Source organism: Malurus melanocephalus, unplaced genomic scaffold (genome assembly GCF_030028575.1).
Source record: "Malurus melanocephalus ecotype Western Australia unplaced genomic scaffold, MMel_1.1 scaffold_41, whole genome shotgun sequence".
NCBI classification, from domain to species: Eukaryota; Metazoa; Chordata; class Aves; order Passeriformes; family Maluridae; genus Malurus; species Malurus melanocephalus.
This window is the reverse complement of record NW_026623273.1, coordinates 1,425,973-1,439,960: the sequence shown is the minus strand read 5'-3', so window position 1 is coordinate 1,439,960 and position 13,988 is coordinate 1,425,973. Positions and strand designations below refer to the sequence as shown.

The following is a 13,988-nucleotide window of genomic DNA, read 5'->3' as shown; positions in this document are numbered from 1 at the left end:
AGAACATATGAGTCCTTTAAAATTATTAGCTGAGATTTTTTAGAAATTTCTTGGAAAATATTTTATATTGTAGGGCAATATYTGGATGAAAAATAAGAAAAAAAATAGCTTTAAATAAAGCAGTGCCATCTTATGTTATTTTATTGGGGGGGGATTGCACAGGGAAGTCTTTAATAGGTTTTGTTAACAACTCCCACTCTTCATCTGGAATTTCTTTCTCTCCTTCACTTACTGTCCACCCATCTACTCAGTCTCTCATTCTACATATTACAGCTGCAATTGTAAATTAAACATTGATTTGCTATTTTACATAAACATGTATTAAAATAATTTTACAGTGGTGAAAGAAAAGTTGTGGACTACGTAGTAAGGTTCTGCTCTTATCAAAGGATTATAGTGAAAGCAGTGGAAATATTTTGTTATGGGTATTTTATGCCAATGCTGCTCATTATACCTTTTGAAGTCAGGCTTAGTTTTCACTGAAGTATAAAAATAATAATTGAGACAAAAAGATAAGCTTGGAAAAGGACATCATATAATGAAACAATGGTGCAGAATAATGCTTAAAAAAAAGTCTAAGCTCTGCTGACTATCAGGACCACAGTCTTGAGGTTAGGAAGGTGATTAAGAGCTTTGCTAAATATAGTCTTAAAATATGCCTCCAGGATCTATTCATAAATAAGAAAGCTTGATTGCTTATCATGTCTGTTACTCTCTACTCTTAGTAGAAATGCAGACTGCCTGTTATACTGTGTATTATTATAATCACAATACTTGGCATAATGTGTATTATTATAATCACAACATAAATGCCTAAAACTAACCTAGGTTMTTTATCCTTCTCTAAAGGACATTCATTAGTTTAAAATCTGTCCTTCATGTTATGACACTCAGAACTGCAATTTTGTGTTAAAAATGAAAACTTCCCATATTTAGACAAAAAAATTTATCAGACTCCAGAGAGTGTGAGGCAGGATATACATAATTTAGGCATTCAATTAAGTCAATACATACCAAGACCTGGTAATAAATACACAGACCTACTCCATCCTAAAACTTATCCATACAAATAGGGATAGGAAGCCTGAATAAAATTTTGCATCAACKCAGCAATAAACACATTATTTTTGCTACACCAAATTATATAACTGTCCATTATAATTTCGTACTTAAAAAAAAAGAAGCTGTATACAGTGCTACTGTAGATACTACCCACAGTTAAAAAAATCATGCAAAGAAGTACAGACACTAGAAAGTATATTTTCTACAATTTACACAGAGTGTGAACTGAATTGTAACACATGAACACACAAATGAACCAAACTTGAATATTAGACAATAACAAATCTAAACTTTGTTGCACTTGTAGAGAGAGTGGTAATTTGTTAGCTCTTAACTGGAAAAAAAAGGAGTCTTGAGAAATTGTACAGTTTTATTTGTATACTTAAATTCATTGAACACTGTCATGACACGGCATTTGTAAAGTTGGCAGTAATGAAAAAGAATTTGACAATATAATGAATTCATTATTTATAAAGAAATATTTTTCACTTAACTAACAAAGCTAAGTAACTGACATAGAGGAGTTATTTGCACAATGTAAGTAATTCCTTATTACAAAATTCAGATGTGGGATTAAGCCTGTGTAATGCAACAATCCCTTTTTATMCTGCAGCAAATTTTATAAATTGAAGTAATTTTTGCTTTCAAATTTTGTCCCACCATCTCAAATAAAAAATAAATGTTTTATTTTGTTTCTAATGCTCTAAAATGATTTTTTAAACAATTTGTTTTTCAAATTTTACGTTTTTTCCACTCTGGCTTGTCTGTTTCATCATCTTCTGGTTCCACTTCCGCAAAAACTGTTTTTGGCTGTGTTCTAGAAAACATTAAAAAAATGAAAATAGTGGTCAGGCTGTAATCTTTATAAGAAACTGTATTAGACAGGCACGAGACACAAACAATATAGATAAATACAGACACTTTCAACAAAAGAGCATCCTATGATTGCACTTTTTTTTTTTCACATTTACCTATCAACTAATCTTCTCAGAACTGAAGAAACCTGACAGCTCACAGGCAAACACAACAAACACACCTATTTTGCAAGTATTATTTCTTCATTAGCTTACAATCAGTACCTGTGTATTCCATGAATCAAATTAAGATASAAGTGAGGAACAAATATACTTAATACAATGCTAGAAATGAGAGCCACTGGTCTCCTCATTCAAAGGCTTTTTTAAAAAAGAAACTTCTATTTTGATACACCATAGAACAACAGCAGCCAGTAAGTGAAAACAGAACAGCTAAGCCAGGTTTCTGGCTAAGCCTATGCACGAAAAAGCAGTTTCTTCTCCAGAGACTTTATCTAACAGTACTGTAACATAAAAATATTAATGATCTTCATATGAGAACACAGCATATCTGACAGTCAAGCTTGATGGTATCAATTCCCCCACTCTTTACTTGAATTTTAAATACAACCTAAACTTTACAAAAATTATTATTGTTTTTCTGAATGAACACAGGATCAAGTAGCAATTCAATAAACTGTTTGGACATTCAGTTCCCCTGTTTTACACTTTAGTAACTGCATGGTCCCCTTTTCCAACTTAATTCTCATCACTATCACTACAGAGCTGAAACTATTAGACCTCTGATGCTGATTGTGCTCAACTTCTCAACATGATAAAGTATGAAATGCAGCCAAGGCAGTCACCATCTCATTAGCATATTAACTAATGTTTTKGCAGTAGTCTAAGGATATGAAATGCTATTATTGTAATAACTGTTAATTGGCAAACTACAAAATGCATAAACTTTAACAAAATTAAAGTGCCTGCTTTACATAACACAATAGGGAAAATCCAATGCTGCCTCTGASTTCAAAGAGTAATAGCAAGCCATCAGCTCTTAGAGAGCAGAATGCTCTACTCATTATCTACGTGACACAAATGGGTTTAAAATCACCAAAACTGTCGAAGACAACTCCCCTTACATAGAGGATATTCCTACTGCCCTGCCTTCTCCTCCATCCTCCACGCTTGCCATGGAGGAAAGGGTCACACTGTTAATTCCAGAGATGGCCCTACTGCAGGACTCTGGCTGGCACGTGGTCCTGGGTAGCAGACCTGGTACCCAGATAAGGACCTACACCATGAAAGTTAGACAAGACATTCTCCTGTCCATGGAAAACACAACTCAGATTAAAAAATATTTTCCAATTTAAAATTTTCATTATGAAAAAGTACATAAATTACTTAGCCCATTGCTAAGAATAAAAATAAAGGAAAAAAAAAAGTCAACATTCAATCCAAAACAGACACCAGGGATGAAGGCTTTATTGGCTGAAATACCGCATTTTGCTAGCTGCTGAAGAGGAAGAATGTACGGAATCTTCTCTTTTTTCCCAAACATATTGTAAGAGGTTTATTTAGCCTATTTTATCAATGTACCCTCCTTTTACCACAATACATGAAAGGTATCTAAATGTCCTCTAGAATGACATCAGTATTAAGAGTTTCATTAGTAAAGCACAACTAATCAAGTGTAAGCCTATAATTTCTAACCACAAACCTGCAACTGTCACAATTCTGATAGAAATCTACAATTTAGAACAATGAACAAATTTGTGAAACAAGCAGCAAAACCTATGTTTTCTTCCAGAACAGAAGTGYCACAGAAAAAATCATGGACTTCAGGTAAGTGCAGGGAAGCTGGGGTAGATGAAGAATGAAAAGAAAATAAGAGAAACCGTAGCATAATCAAGCAGCATCCAGCTAAAGCGAAAGCGCACAGAGGAAATCAAGTCTGCTTGCTATCTCACTTCTTAAAATTACCATGAAATAGCTGTAGCCTCAGCTGAAATGTAAACTGCTCCACCTCCACAAGCTACATAGCTGTAACTGGAGCACCCTGGGTGATTCATATGCCTGGCCATTTTAAAACACTGGTTTTGTTATTGCTTTATCAGCAGTGATCATTTAATCTAATTTAAACACAATTTTTTTCTGCTTAGTAGGCTGCACTGGAGATTACTAATGTAATAGGAGTTTGCTGTATGATTAATATTTACACAAAAATTAATAAAAAAAGTTTTCTTCTTCTAAGTATCTTATTTCTGAGGGCTAAACAATACATGTAGAAAGTTTTTCCCCATCAGATTTCTTAATTTTATTTATCCTTGACTTTGGGGGTTGATTTCAGATTGTTAGGGATTTGTTTGGCAGATCCCACAGCAGAATGCTATGGACAGCGAAGGAGCCYGAGGAAAGCTGATTGATCTTCGAGGAAATTTCCTCAAAATGGATTAATTTCATCTGCAGAAAGCACAGGCTGGCAGTAGCCTGGTGTGGATGCACACAGATCTGAATGTGATAGGCCACAACCCCCAAAAAAGAACACAGACAAAGGAGGCAGGGACACCCTCAGCCAAGAGGAACAAAGGCTTTACATGAACATAGAGGAACAGAGTTAGGAGAGCCAAAGCTCAGATGAAAATGAAGCAGAAACGTGAAAGGCAACACAAAGGCCTACTACAGCTACACTGACAGCCAAAGGAATGCTAAGGAAAATGTGCTTCACTGAGCAGGTAAACCACCAACATATGGAAAAGGTCAAGATACTCGGTGCTTTTCTGGGCTCCATTTTCCCTGAGCAAGTCTGTTCTCAGGCCTGCAAGCACCCCATACTACAGAACAGTCTTTGGTAGGGACTGAGACATTTCCAGGAAGAGCAAGAGCTCATTGGACATGCAAAAATCCGTATCTGATAGGTGGATCCAGAGCTACTGAGGCAGCTGGCCACTGTCATTGCAAGAGCACTCTGTCATCAGTGAGAGGTCATGGTGACTGGCAAAGGCTCTCAACGGCTACAAAAGGTAAACAACATCATCTTTGGTTTTGTGAGGRGCAGAAGGAGGATTTGTGGAACGACCTAACCTCAGTTCCTAGAAAAGCAATGTAATTAATGCCAGGGGAAGGAATTTCCATATATATGAAGGACRTGAAGGCGGTAGGGAACAGCCAGCATGGACTTAGCAAGGGCATACTGTGGCTGCCAAGCAGATTGCTAGAACAGGCTGCCCAGAGTGATATTGGAATTTCCATCCTTGAGCACATTTGACCTTGGTTGAGCAAGGCCCTGAACAACCTAAATCTAATTGAGCAGCCTGATTGAAGTGAACATGCTTCAAGCAGGAGCTGGACTAGATGACTTCAGGCATTCCCTTCCTACCTAAATTGTTCTATGATCTTGTGTTTCCACATGACTGTCAGCTGAAACCAGTATCTCATACACTGAAAAATGCATTCCTATTGTGGGTTATGGTAACAGGCTGCAAACAAAAACGGGAAAACAAACCAGCATGATTTATTTACACTATGTGCTTCTCTTTACTTCAGTGGTTTTCAAGATATTCAGATATGCAGAYTTCTAGAAAATTTCCAGGGGCCATGAAGACTGCTTTACAGCCACCATAATCCCTCTGGTTATGGGTTGTTTTTCTTAATTGCCTTTCAGGGATCCAATAAAAGCAGCTCATTAACATGTGAGGATCATAGATTAGTAGATAAATAATACTGCTGCAGTAAAACCAGCTGGGGATGACAACTGCATATCACAACATGTGACTCATGTCAAAGTAACTTTTGAAATTTGTGTTTATATTGCACTGAAACAAAGAAAAAGATTTTCAAGCATGCTTGGAAACCAGAATAATGTCATAAAGGCCACTTCCACACTGAAAAGTTAAGGTTTTCAGCATCAGGCGCCTTTTTAGTCTTTCCTAAATCTCAGGGGCTTCCCCCTCAACATTACCAATTACAAAAAGAGATTTATGATAAACACACYAATGCATGCAAACAAGGTCACTATTACAAGACATTCTGTTCAGTCCTGATTGTTCATCTAATGATATTTGAGCCAYTACATGACTAACACTTCACACACTGGCATTGCCTCTGAGAAAAAGTTCAGTGAACACAGCACAGCTACAGCCTCTTGCTTCAAGTCACTCCCTTTTGCCTGTGACAAGCAGCAATGAAAAMGACTGCAAAATGGGGGCAGTATCATTGAAATGAAAGGTGTTTTCAAGAGCTCCAGTTKACCTTGTTGAGGAGGGAGATTTCACCCTTACTTTTTCTCTGGTACAGAAGAGAGCTGCATCTGGGCCTGACTAGGCACTCAGCTACAATGCTTGGTAATTCTTGCTGATCCTTCAGAGGGACGTCTGAAGTCATTATAGTATATCTGTACAGCTGTGTTAAAACAAACAGCTCACAAAGAATGTAATTTTCAAACATTTACAACTGATGCCTCAAGTTCCTTTCCTGTAGTTCTTTACTTGAAATCTTCAATCTGTCCTTCCTTTCCTTTCACTCCACTGGAACGGCTCTTGCCAAGGACTCTAACAAGCTTTTTCCTGAGAAATCTCAAGATCTTTTCCTTATCCTCATCCATTATGACTTCTCTGCTGTGTTGATTACATCTTATTTGACACTTTATTCACACTGGGCTTCTGTGACATGTCATCTCCTGATTCAGCATGTACTTCTTATCATCCCCTGTATCCTTTTCAGCAGCATCTGTTTTTCACCCATTCTTTTGTCTCCTACATTACTTCCCCTCCTTTCTGGCTCAAATGTCAGGCAAAATGGAAAGGTCAAGCTAATGATAACAAGTTTGAAAAATGTTTCAAGTGATAAATAATGCAAATGAATATTTGGCTTCAAGAGTAAATTAGGCACCTTTAACTACAAAAAAAAGGAAGATTTTTTTTTTTTTACATAGAATGCATAAACTGACGGCAGAAGCCTCTTACAAGTTTCTTACAAGATTTATTGAAGTGAAAATCATAGAATCATAGAACTCTTTAGGTTGGAAGGGACCTCAAAGATCACCTTGTTAAAACCCCCTGACATGGGAAGGAACACCTTCCTCTAGATCAGGTTGCTCAGAGCCCCATCCAACCTGGCCTTGAACACTGCCAGGGATAGGGCAGCCACAACTTTTCTGGGCAACCTGTTCCTGTGGGATCTGAGGTCTCACCACTCTCTGAGTAAAGAATTTCTTTGTAAAATCTAATCTAAACCTCTCCTCTTTTAGTTTAAACCATTCCCCCTTGCTCTGTCACTACCYACTCATGTAAAAAACTCACTCTCCCTCATACAAATAAAAAAGCATTATACTGTTAACTGATTCAGAAAGCCCTCAGTATGGATCAAAACCAGACAAACTCCAACCCAGTCACAATATTCCAAGCTATGAAAACTGATTAACCAGAAAAAGAGCATTTCYTCATCTTCTCAGTTTAAAATTATTTAATAACTATCCCTGGAGAAAATAATTTCCTTACATATTTTCTGAAGAAGGAGAGTGAAAACTTTATGTGCATAAAGACTGTAGGACCAAAAGCCTTGTCAAACAAAAAGTATATCAAGTGGACAGTTTTACACCATGTTTAAGTAAAAATTTACTACAAGAAATGTGGAAAAACTGGTAGCAGAGGAATAAAGTAATAAAAGAACAAACACTATTTAAAAAAATGAAACATACTAGATTGCATGGTTTTTAGGTCTTAAAACAGTATATAATTTTAAGAATGTATCAGAATATCTCCTTTCCTAACTCTATAGTGTAACTTATGCTGTAGCAAAAGTAGCTGTCCAGTATACAAACTAGTATTGCAAGACAATTGATATCAATCATTTGCAATTTGAATGTTTTATTAAATATGAGTCTGTAAGTACATCTGTAAGATGCATTTTATATGCAGGTTACACACACACTGTAAAGTCAGATTTTTGATATAATTATAAAGCACATATATATATATATATATATATATAAAATATTATACTAGAACAGCTTTTTGAGGCTATTAATACAGACCTGAACTTCTGAAAACTAAGAACATGACACTGTATTGTTATAAAGTTTCTGCATTTCGTTGTCTTAGATAGTAGTAGCAGTAGTAGTACTGCTACTTCTGCTAGTACTTCTGCTAGTAGTAGAAGTGTAGTTGTTGTTATTATTAATAATATTAATAATATTTATGTTATTATTATGAATGTTATTATTGTTTGGGGGTTTCTTAATGCTCTTTGGAAGTCAAGCTATTAAAGCAAGGACAATGGCAGCTTCACTAGGATGAGATTTATCAGCTGACAAAGCCATCAAGGCAGCATGCTGCTGGCTGCAGTCCAGTTCCCCCACATACATATCACCGTCTGGTGTGTAAGTTAATCGCAGTCTGGACTTGCAGCCTGCCCACTTCTCAGCCAGCTCTCCTCTTCCCCTGCAGCCACATCTTCAACAAGGAACTGTAATGAGATCTGGCCACCTGACACAGTAAGCCTCCTGTAACACAGCTTTGTTTTAAAACTTTCATGTCTACTACATTGCAGGTGTCAGGGATGAAACTTAATATACTATCAATGAAGTACTAAGCCAAAAATGTGCTGAGGTATCTGTCTACCTGATGGAATGTGTGATTGTAYTTACTTTTGAGAATGGATACCTCAAATAAAACCAGATGCCTACACATTCCAAGTATATTTCCTCTCTCTCTCACAATTGTGAACTCTCAAACAATTAAAAATCWATACTTGGCATATTCTACGGAATTAGGCTTTCAAATATCCCAGCTTTGGTACCAAGAGTGACACTACACAATGCACTGGTTTGAAGTGTAACATCAAATGCCACACTGATCATTTACCAGTGTGCCACACTTATTAATCACCCWGTCAAAGCCAGGCTGGGTCGCTGACATTCTCAAGCTGTCTTAGAACAGCTATTTAGTTACCTTTGTAAACATGTGGGTCAAGTCAGAAAACAAATGTCACCAATAGAAACAAGATATGATTCTTAATATATTTCAAGCTTTTGGAAAGAGGTGGTGATTGTTTCACTACAGAGCTGAACAGCATAAAGAAAGTAGTTAAGTACTAACGACTGTACAGCCTTGAAGATAGAACACTACGCTGCAAAAAGAAAAACAATTCATTATTGGCAGACTGTTCCGTGAAGACTCTTCAAAATGTTTTCCTCATGCATTTTGAAAACAGTGCATGACAGACTGTTCTATGAAAAAATCTCCATCAATGATCAATGTAACAATTCTAGTAATTTTTAAAGTGGTAGTTTCACTTCATTAGTATGAWACGCATTTATTTAGTACTTATTTTTGTACTATTGTGAATGTATTCAATTGTTTGAAATATATTTATTTTTAGGAAGGAAACTCCTTTGGTAGAAAGCATTCTGGAAGCATATTGCACAATTTTCATTTTAATACATACAAATACCWCACTCACACACACAATCCATCTGTGGGATTACCAAGGTTTTACTACRAAAATCTTGATGAGGCTCTTTCATTTATGTAACAATTGAAAAGTTATTTCTTTATGCTGAGTTTTTGGTATGAGACTTTAWCAGCGCAATTTTTAATATTGCTGTACCTTTAAAACTAAGTTAATTCAAACACTTACTTCTGTCCTCAGAAGTGCAGGAAAAAATCAGATAAAAACCTATGACAGTTGAGAAAWCATCCAGTATACCCTGTCATAACACCAAGTAAATATTTTGAAGATTTAACCTAAGAATCAGTCAGAACTAGAGGGTATATTGGAAAATCATCTCWTTATGTCAGTGGGACAGTACTCTATTAAAAGGTATATTGCAATTTTAGACACTGATTTGGAGAACATTTGAAACTCAAATCAACTTTGAAAGCTTTAAAATAAATTCTAGCAGGTAAATGTACTGGCAGGTACATTTTAAAAGCAGAAGCACAAAATTTCAACAGTTTAATTCCTGGAAACTCAAAGAGTATATTCTTTGTTTACGTATTTGTGGCAGCAATCCAAAAAAGGCCAAGTATAGCATTAAAAATGTTTCTTCTATTTTAACTAAACTCCTACTGGCCACCAGAAATATTACTTGTATTTCTAATTGTTTCCTTACTTAGCATATGCTGGAGCCACCCAGTATGGATTCTCCTCTGCCTCCTTTGCGTGACGTAGAATAGCCTCTCGGGGGTTGCTGTCATCTGTCTTGTCCAGGGCGATGTTCTTGACTATATATGATGACAGTGTGACCCCATGAGTCCCAACACGGCCACCACGACCTGTGGCACGAAGAGAAAAATATTCAAGAAATATGCAAAGCCTGCAACAGTGATTTGATACACAAAAGGTATTTGAGACTTACAGGAAGGGTCTAATTTAGAGCTGCATTCAGGTAGGTRTTCTACTGATTATGTAACTCAAAGTAAACCATTGTAATCACTGATTTTTTGCAGGCAAGCACTCCAATATGACATCAGTTCCTCAAAGGGCTGGACACTGCCCATCCATCTATGGTAATCTATAGATTCACTACCCATTGAGTCCATAGAGTCACCATCCAAAAAWTGCAAATCCAAATGAGTGCAGAACCAAAGGATGATGGTTCCCTTGACATAGGACAGTCTGGAATGATTGTCTAGCTTACCTGCTCCTGCTACTGGAGGCTCAGGTTTGTGAGACTTCATAGGGTCCAGCCTATCCTTCTCCAGCTGTTTCCTTGTGCTTCGTTGTCGTGGTTCACGGAACATCGGAAGCGCATGGGCTGAAGGGTCACAGTTTGAAGAAAATTAAGCGTTAGAAATTCCATTTTATTTTTAACATTTTAAATACAAAGAGCTGGATCCTTTCTTGAAATGGAAAAAGTGGCAGGAGCAGCCTCCCAGTAATTCCATATCCAAACAGAGGTTTACTGAGTTGTACTTTAAGGGGTTTCTTTATGCTGGATTTTTCAAAGATGAAAACAGTCAGATATCAGGGTTCCTTCAGATAGAAACCCCTCATCTGAAATACTGTTTGCACAGCTTATGSATATTTCATTCACACCTCAGTCATTCAGTTCTCAACAATAGCATTGTGACCAGTTGCCCTTTTCTAATCCCACGTTTCTACAGCTTTCTCATATTCTAAGAGCATGACAAGGCCCTTGATACATTCTTGGATATGACACAGAGTAGAGCAGAAACCCCTCAATGATTCCAAATGTAATTTTATGCATATGAAGTCAGAACCATGTTCTTCTTTAGATAGTAAGATTATTCATCATTGGAAAAATGGTGAGATGGTAACTGAGACAGTCTGGCTAAATAGTCACAGGATTTAAAACTTCTATTTCCTCATTAAAGTGCTATCTTCAATCACAGTAATGGTTTTGATCCACTCAGACAAGAGTCTCATTTGTCAGCAACAGAGAAACACCATGTTAACAGACATGGTCTTCTTGCTGCAAAGTTTAGATCTCACATTCAGGTGTGCTCACTGCTGCTGTTTCCCAAAATATGGGAAACTGGGTAGGGTTCAAATGATCCAATAAAGACAAAAATAACCAAACAAATCTTAAATTTAGGAACATCATCTCTATATTGAATAAAAAACCCAGCAAGCAGCACTCAGGTACCTTGAGTTTTCAAGCTTATTTCTGTAAGCCTGTACAATTTATTAGACAGAGTGAAGGCACGGCCAGGTGACATACAGTAGATCTTTGCAAATAAATGTTTAGGTTTTATTTTTGCAGATTTCATTAAGTATGAAATGCCAGGGACAATTTTCTGGCGAGCACTAAGCTTGATCATTTTCCACAGAGCATCTGAGGTGACTAACGCACAGATCCAAGCTTTCGCCATTTGTGGAGTCAAGCCTGTCTAAGGGAAAACCAGGCTGCGTATTGCTGTGTTTTAAAAGTGACACTTAATCCCTTAAAACAACATTCCTGCATTTTAAGTAGCCATTACAGGCAACTCTGATATTAAAGAGCAACTAGAAGTCTGAAGAAAAAAATAAAAAAACAAAAAGAAAAAAAGAGGGGAAAAAAAAGAAGAGGAAAGGAAAAAAAGGGGTTGGTTCAATTTGCAAAAGCACTTCAGAGATCTTCAGTTCTTCCCAGTTCTATCTGTAAACTTAAAAGACAGACATCTAACCTCTAAGAAATCATCAAAATATGCAAAAAMCTAAAAAATTTGCTAAACAAATCCTTGCAATGTTTTTCTGCATATGTTTTATAGGAAAGTATCCTTATTTAGTTTCAAATTATGTGGAAGAAACAGTTCATCAGCTAGAACTCAGTTAAAAAATAAAAAAAAATCTGCATAACTTGAATCTACATCTTTCAATTATATTTATAAATGCCATTGAACATGTAAGTTCCACTGGGTTTTAAGCAGAATTTTCTTTTAAAAAATCACAGAAATTCTTTAGAGTACAGTAATGACTGCACACAAAGCATTACAGTCAAGGATGTTGAAAGGATGGATTAAGAGCACCAATGAAGAAAAATACCCCTGATCTTTGGCAGCGGTTACTTAAGTTCACCCCAAAAACTGGAGCTGGACATCTGCTGCAGTAAGGTAGGTTGGAGACAGCTGTGGCTGGAAAGTGCCCCAAGATAGAAGCGCAGAACCAAAGTACCTTGATATGTGTCTAGTTACTAAGAACCCCCAACTTTCTCATTCTAAACACCAATTTTGTTTATTATGCTGCCAAACAACTTGTTTGTTCTACAGCAATGCTTTTAGTATGTGTAAAACTAAGACTACTAGAAATTAAAGCTGAGCACCCTGGAACTGGAAGAGGATGAAAATAAGCAAGACAGCACAACTGAGTGACTGTTCTCATTTCACATGAGAAAACACTACATAGGGCAACGTTAATGGGGACAGTCAAGATCTCTCAGTCAATCCCCCCATCCTATTGTAAAATTTGTTGTTGGGAAAAGGCAGATCATTAAACATTTAATAGCAGCAATGATAACTATTTCTTACATGTCAGTGAGTCTTAGCATGAACATAAGGTCTTAAAAACCCTGAGGCTAGGGATTGTTATTTAAAACTCCATATAACTTGGGGTAAGTTAACAAATTTTGAAAAATCATTTGTTCAAGACCTACCTCTCATCTCTGATTCTGTCACTGGTACTGCAAAGCAGCAAACTCTTCATAAACCCATCTACATTCCACAATTAAGTTATGCCTACTCATCTAATCTAATCTGCTCCTAATCTATGCCTAGGTTTACAAGAGCTCCAAAATTCTGGCTTTCAGGAACACCTCAATAAAGAATCCAACCATTATAAAAAACTTTACAGAGCATACAGAATATATATACCTTTCTGGTACTGCAATGCTAGGAAAAAATTTTTATGAAGCACCAGCAACTCGTACCAATGATCAATACTTAATGAAAGAGCTGCTTTTTAGAGGAGAAAAGATAAAGCTAAACAATCTGCAAATAATTTCAAACTTAAGAAAGAGCTAAGGATGCTCCTGCAAAGATATGTTTAAATTTCTTACGTGTTATAATGTAATCCTGTGTGAGAGTCTCTGCTTGTCTCTCTTTTCGTTTTGTTTTGACCACACATAATTTTGCTCCCCTAGGAGGAAACAGAGCAGTTCAGTTAGTCTGCTTATATCAAACAGAAACCAGTTTTTATTCAAGACAGTCTCAACAAAATTATACAGCACTCTAAATATTCATGAATGTGTGTATCTTTGCCTGTTCATGCTCATGTGAAAGAGGGTAGAGGGATTATAGTGTTTCTGTTAGAGAGTGGTTTATATGACACGCAGAAATAAGGGTGGAAGATTCATTTCACACTTCATTTGTCCACAGTACTCATAGTGTGCACATTGGAAGTGCTGCTCTCCAAACTTGGGCACTCATTTGCTCCTGATATTATTCTTCCTAAGGAGCAGAAGTGGCAGTTATCTAACCAGAGGTATCTGTAACACCGAGACAGGAAAGACTGCATAAACCTGGCTGCAACAAGATTGATTTAAACCAGAGGCATTTTCCTCCTTATGGAAAATACCAGGAAACAAACCAGGCACAAAACTGCACTAGGGCTCTCTGGTCCAAACAATGATGACCAACTCTCTTGTTCTCTAAACTGACAAAACCAGGAAAATAAAACTTATTTCTGATA

At 36.7% G+C, this 13,988-nt stretch overlaps 1 protein-coding gene across 1 annotated transcript in view; it reads right to left on the bottom strand.

The window, feature by feature from the left end:
- Positions 1–1,225: 1,225 nt before the first annotated feature.
- WDR70 (WD repeat domain 70) overlaps positions 1,226–13,988 on the bottom strand; it is a 124,976-nt gene continuing 112,213 nt past the window's right edge. The window contains exons 14-17 of the mRNA XM_057364689.1: positions 13,357–13,436; positions 10,501–10,617; positions 9,973–10,135; positions 1,226–1,879 (exon numbers count right to left, since the gene is read on the bottom strand). Coding sequence (XP_057220672.1) covers positions 1,795–1,879; positions 9,973–10,135; positions 10,501–10,617; positions 13,357–13,436 — 445 coding nt within the window. The 3' untranslated portion in view covers positions 1,226–1,794. The remainder of the gene's footprint in view (positions 1,880–9,972; positions 10,136–10,500; positions 10,618–13,356; positions 13,437–13,988) is intronic.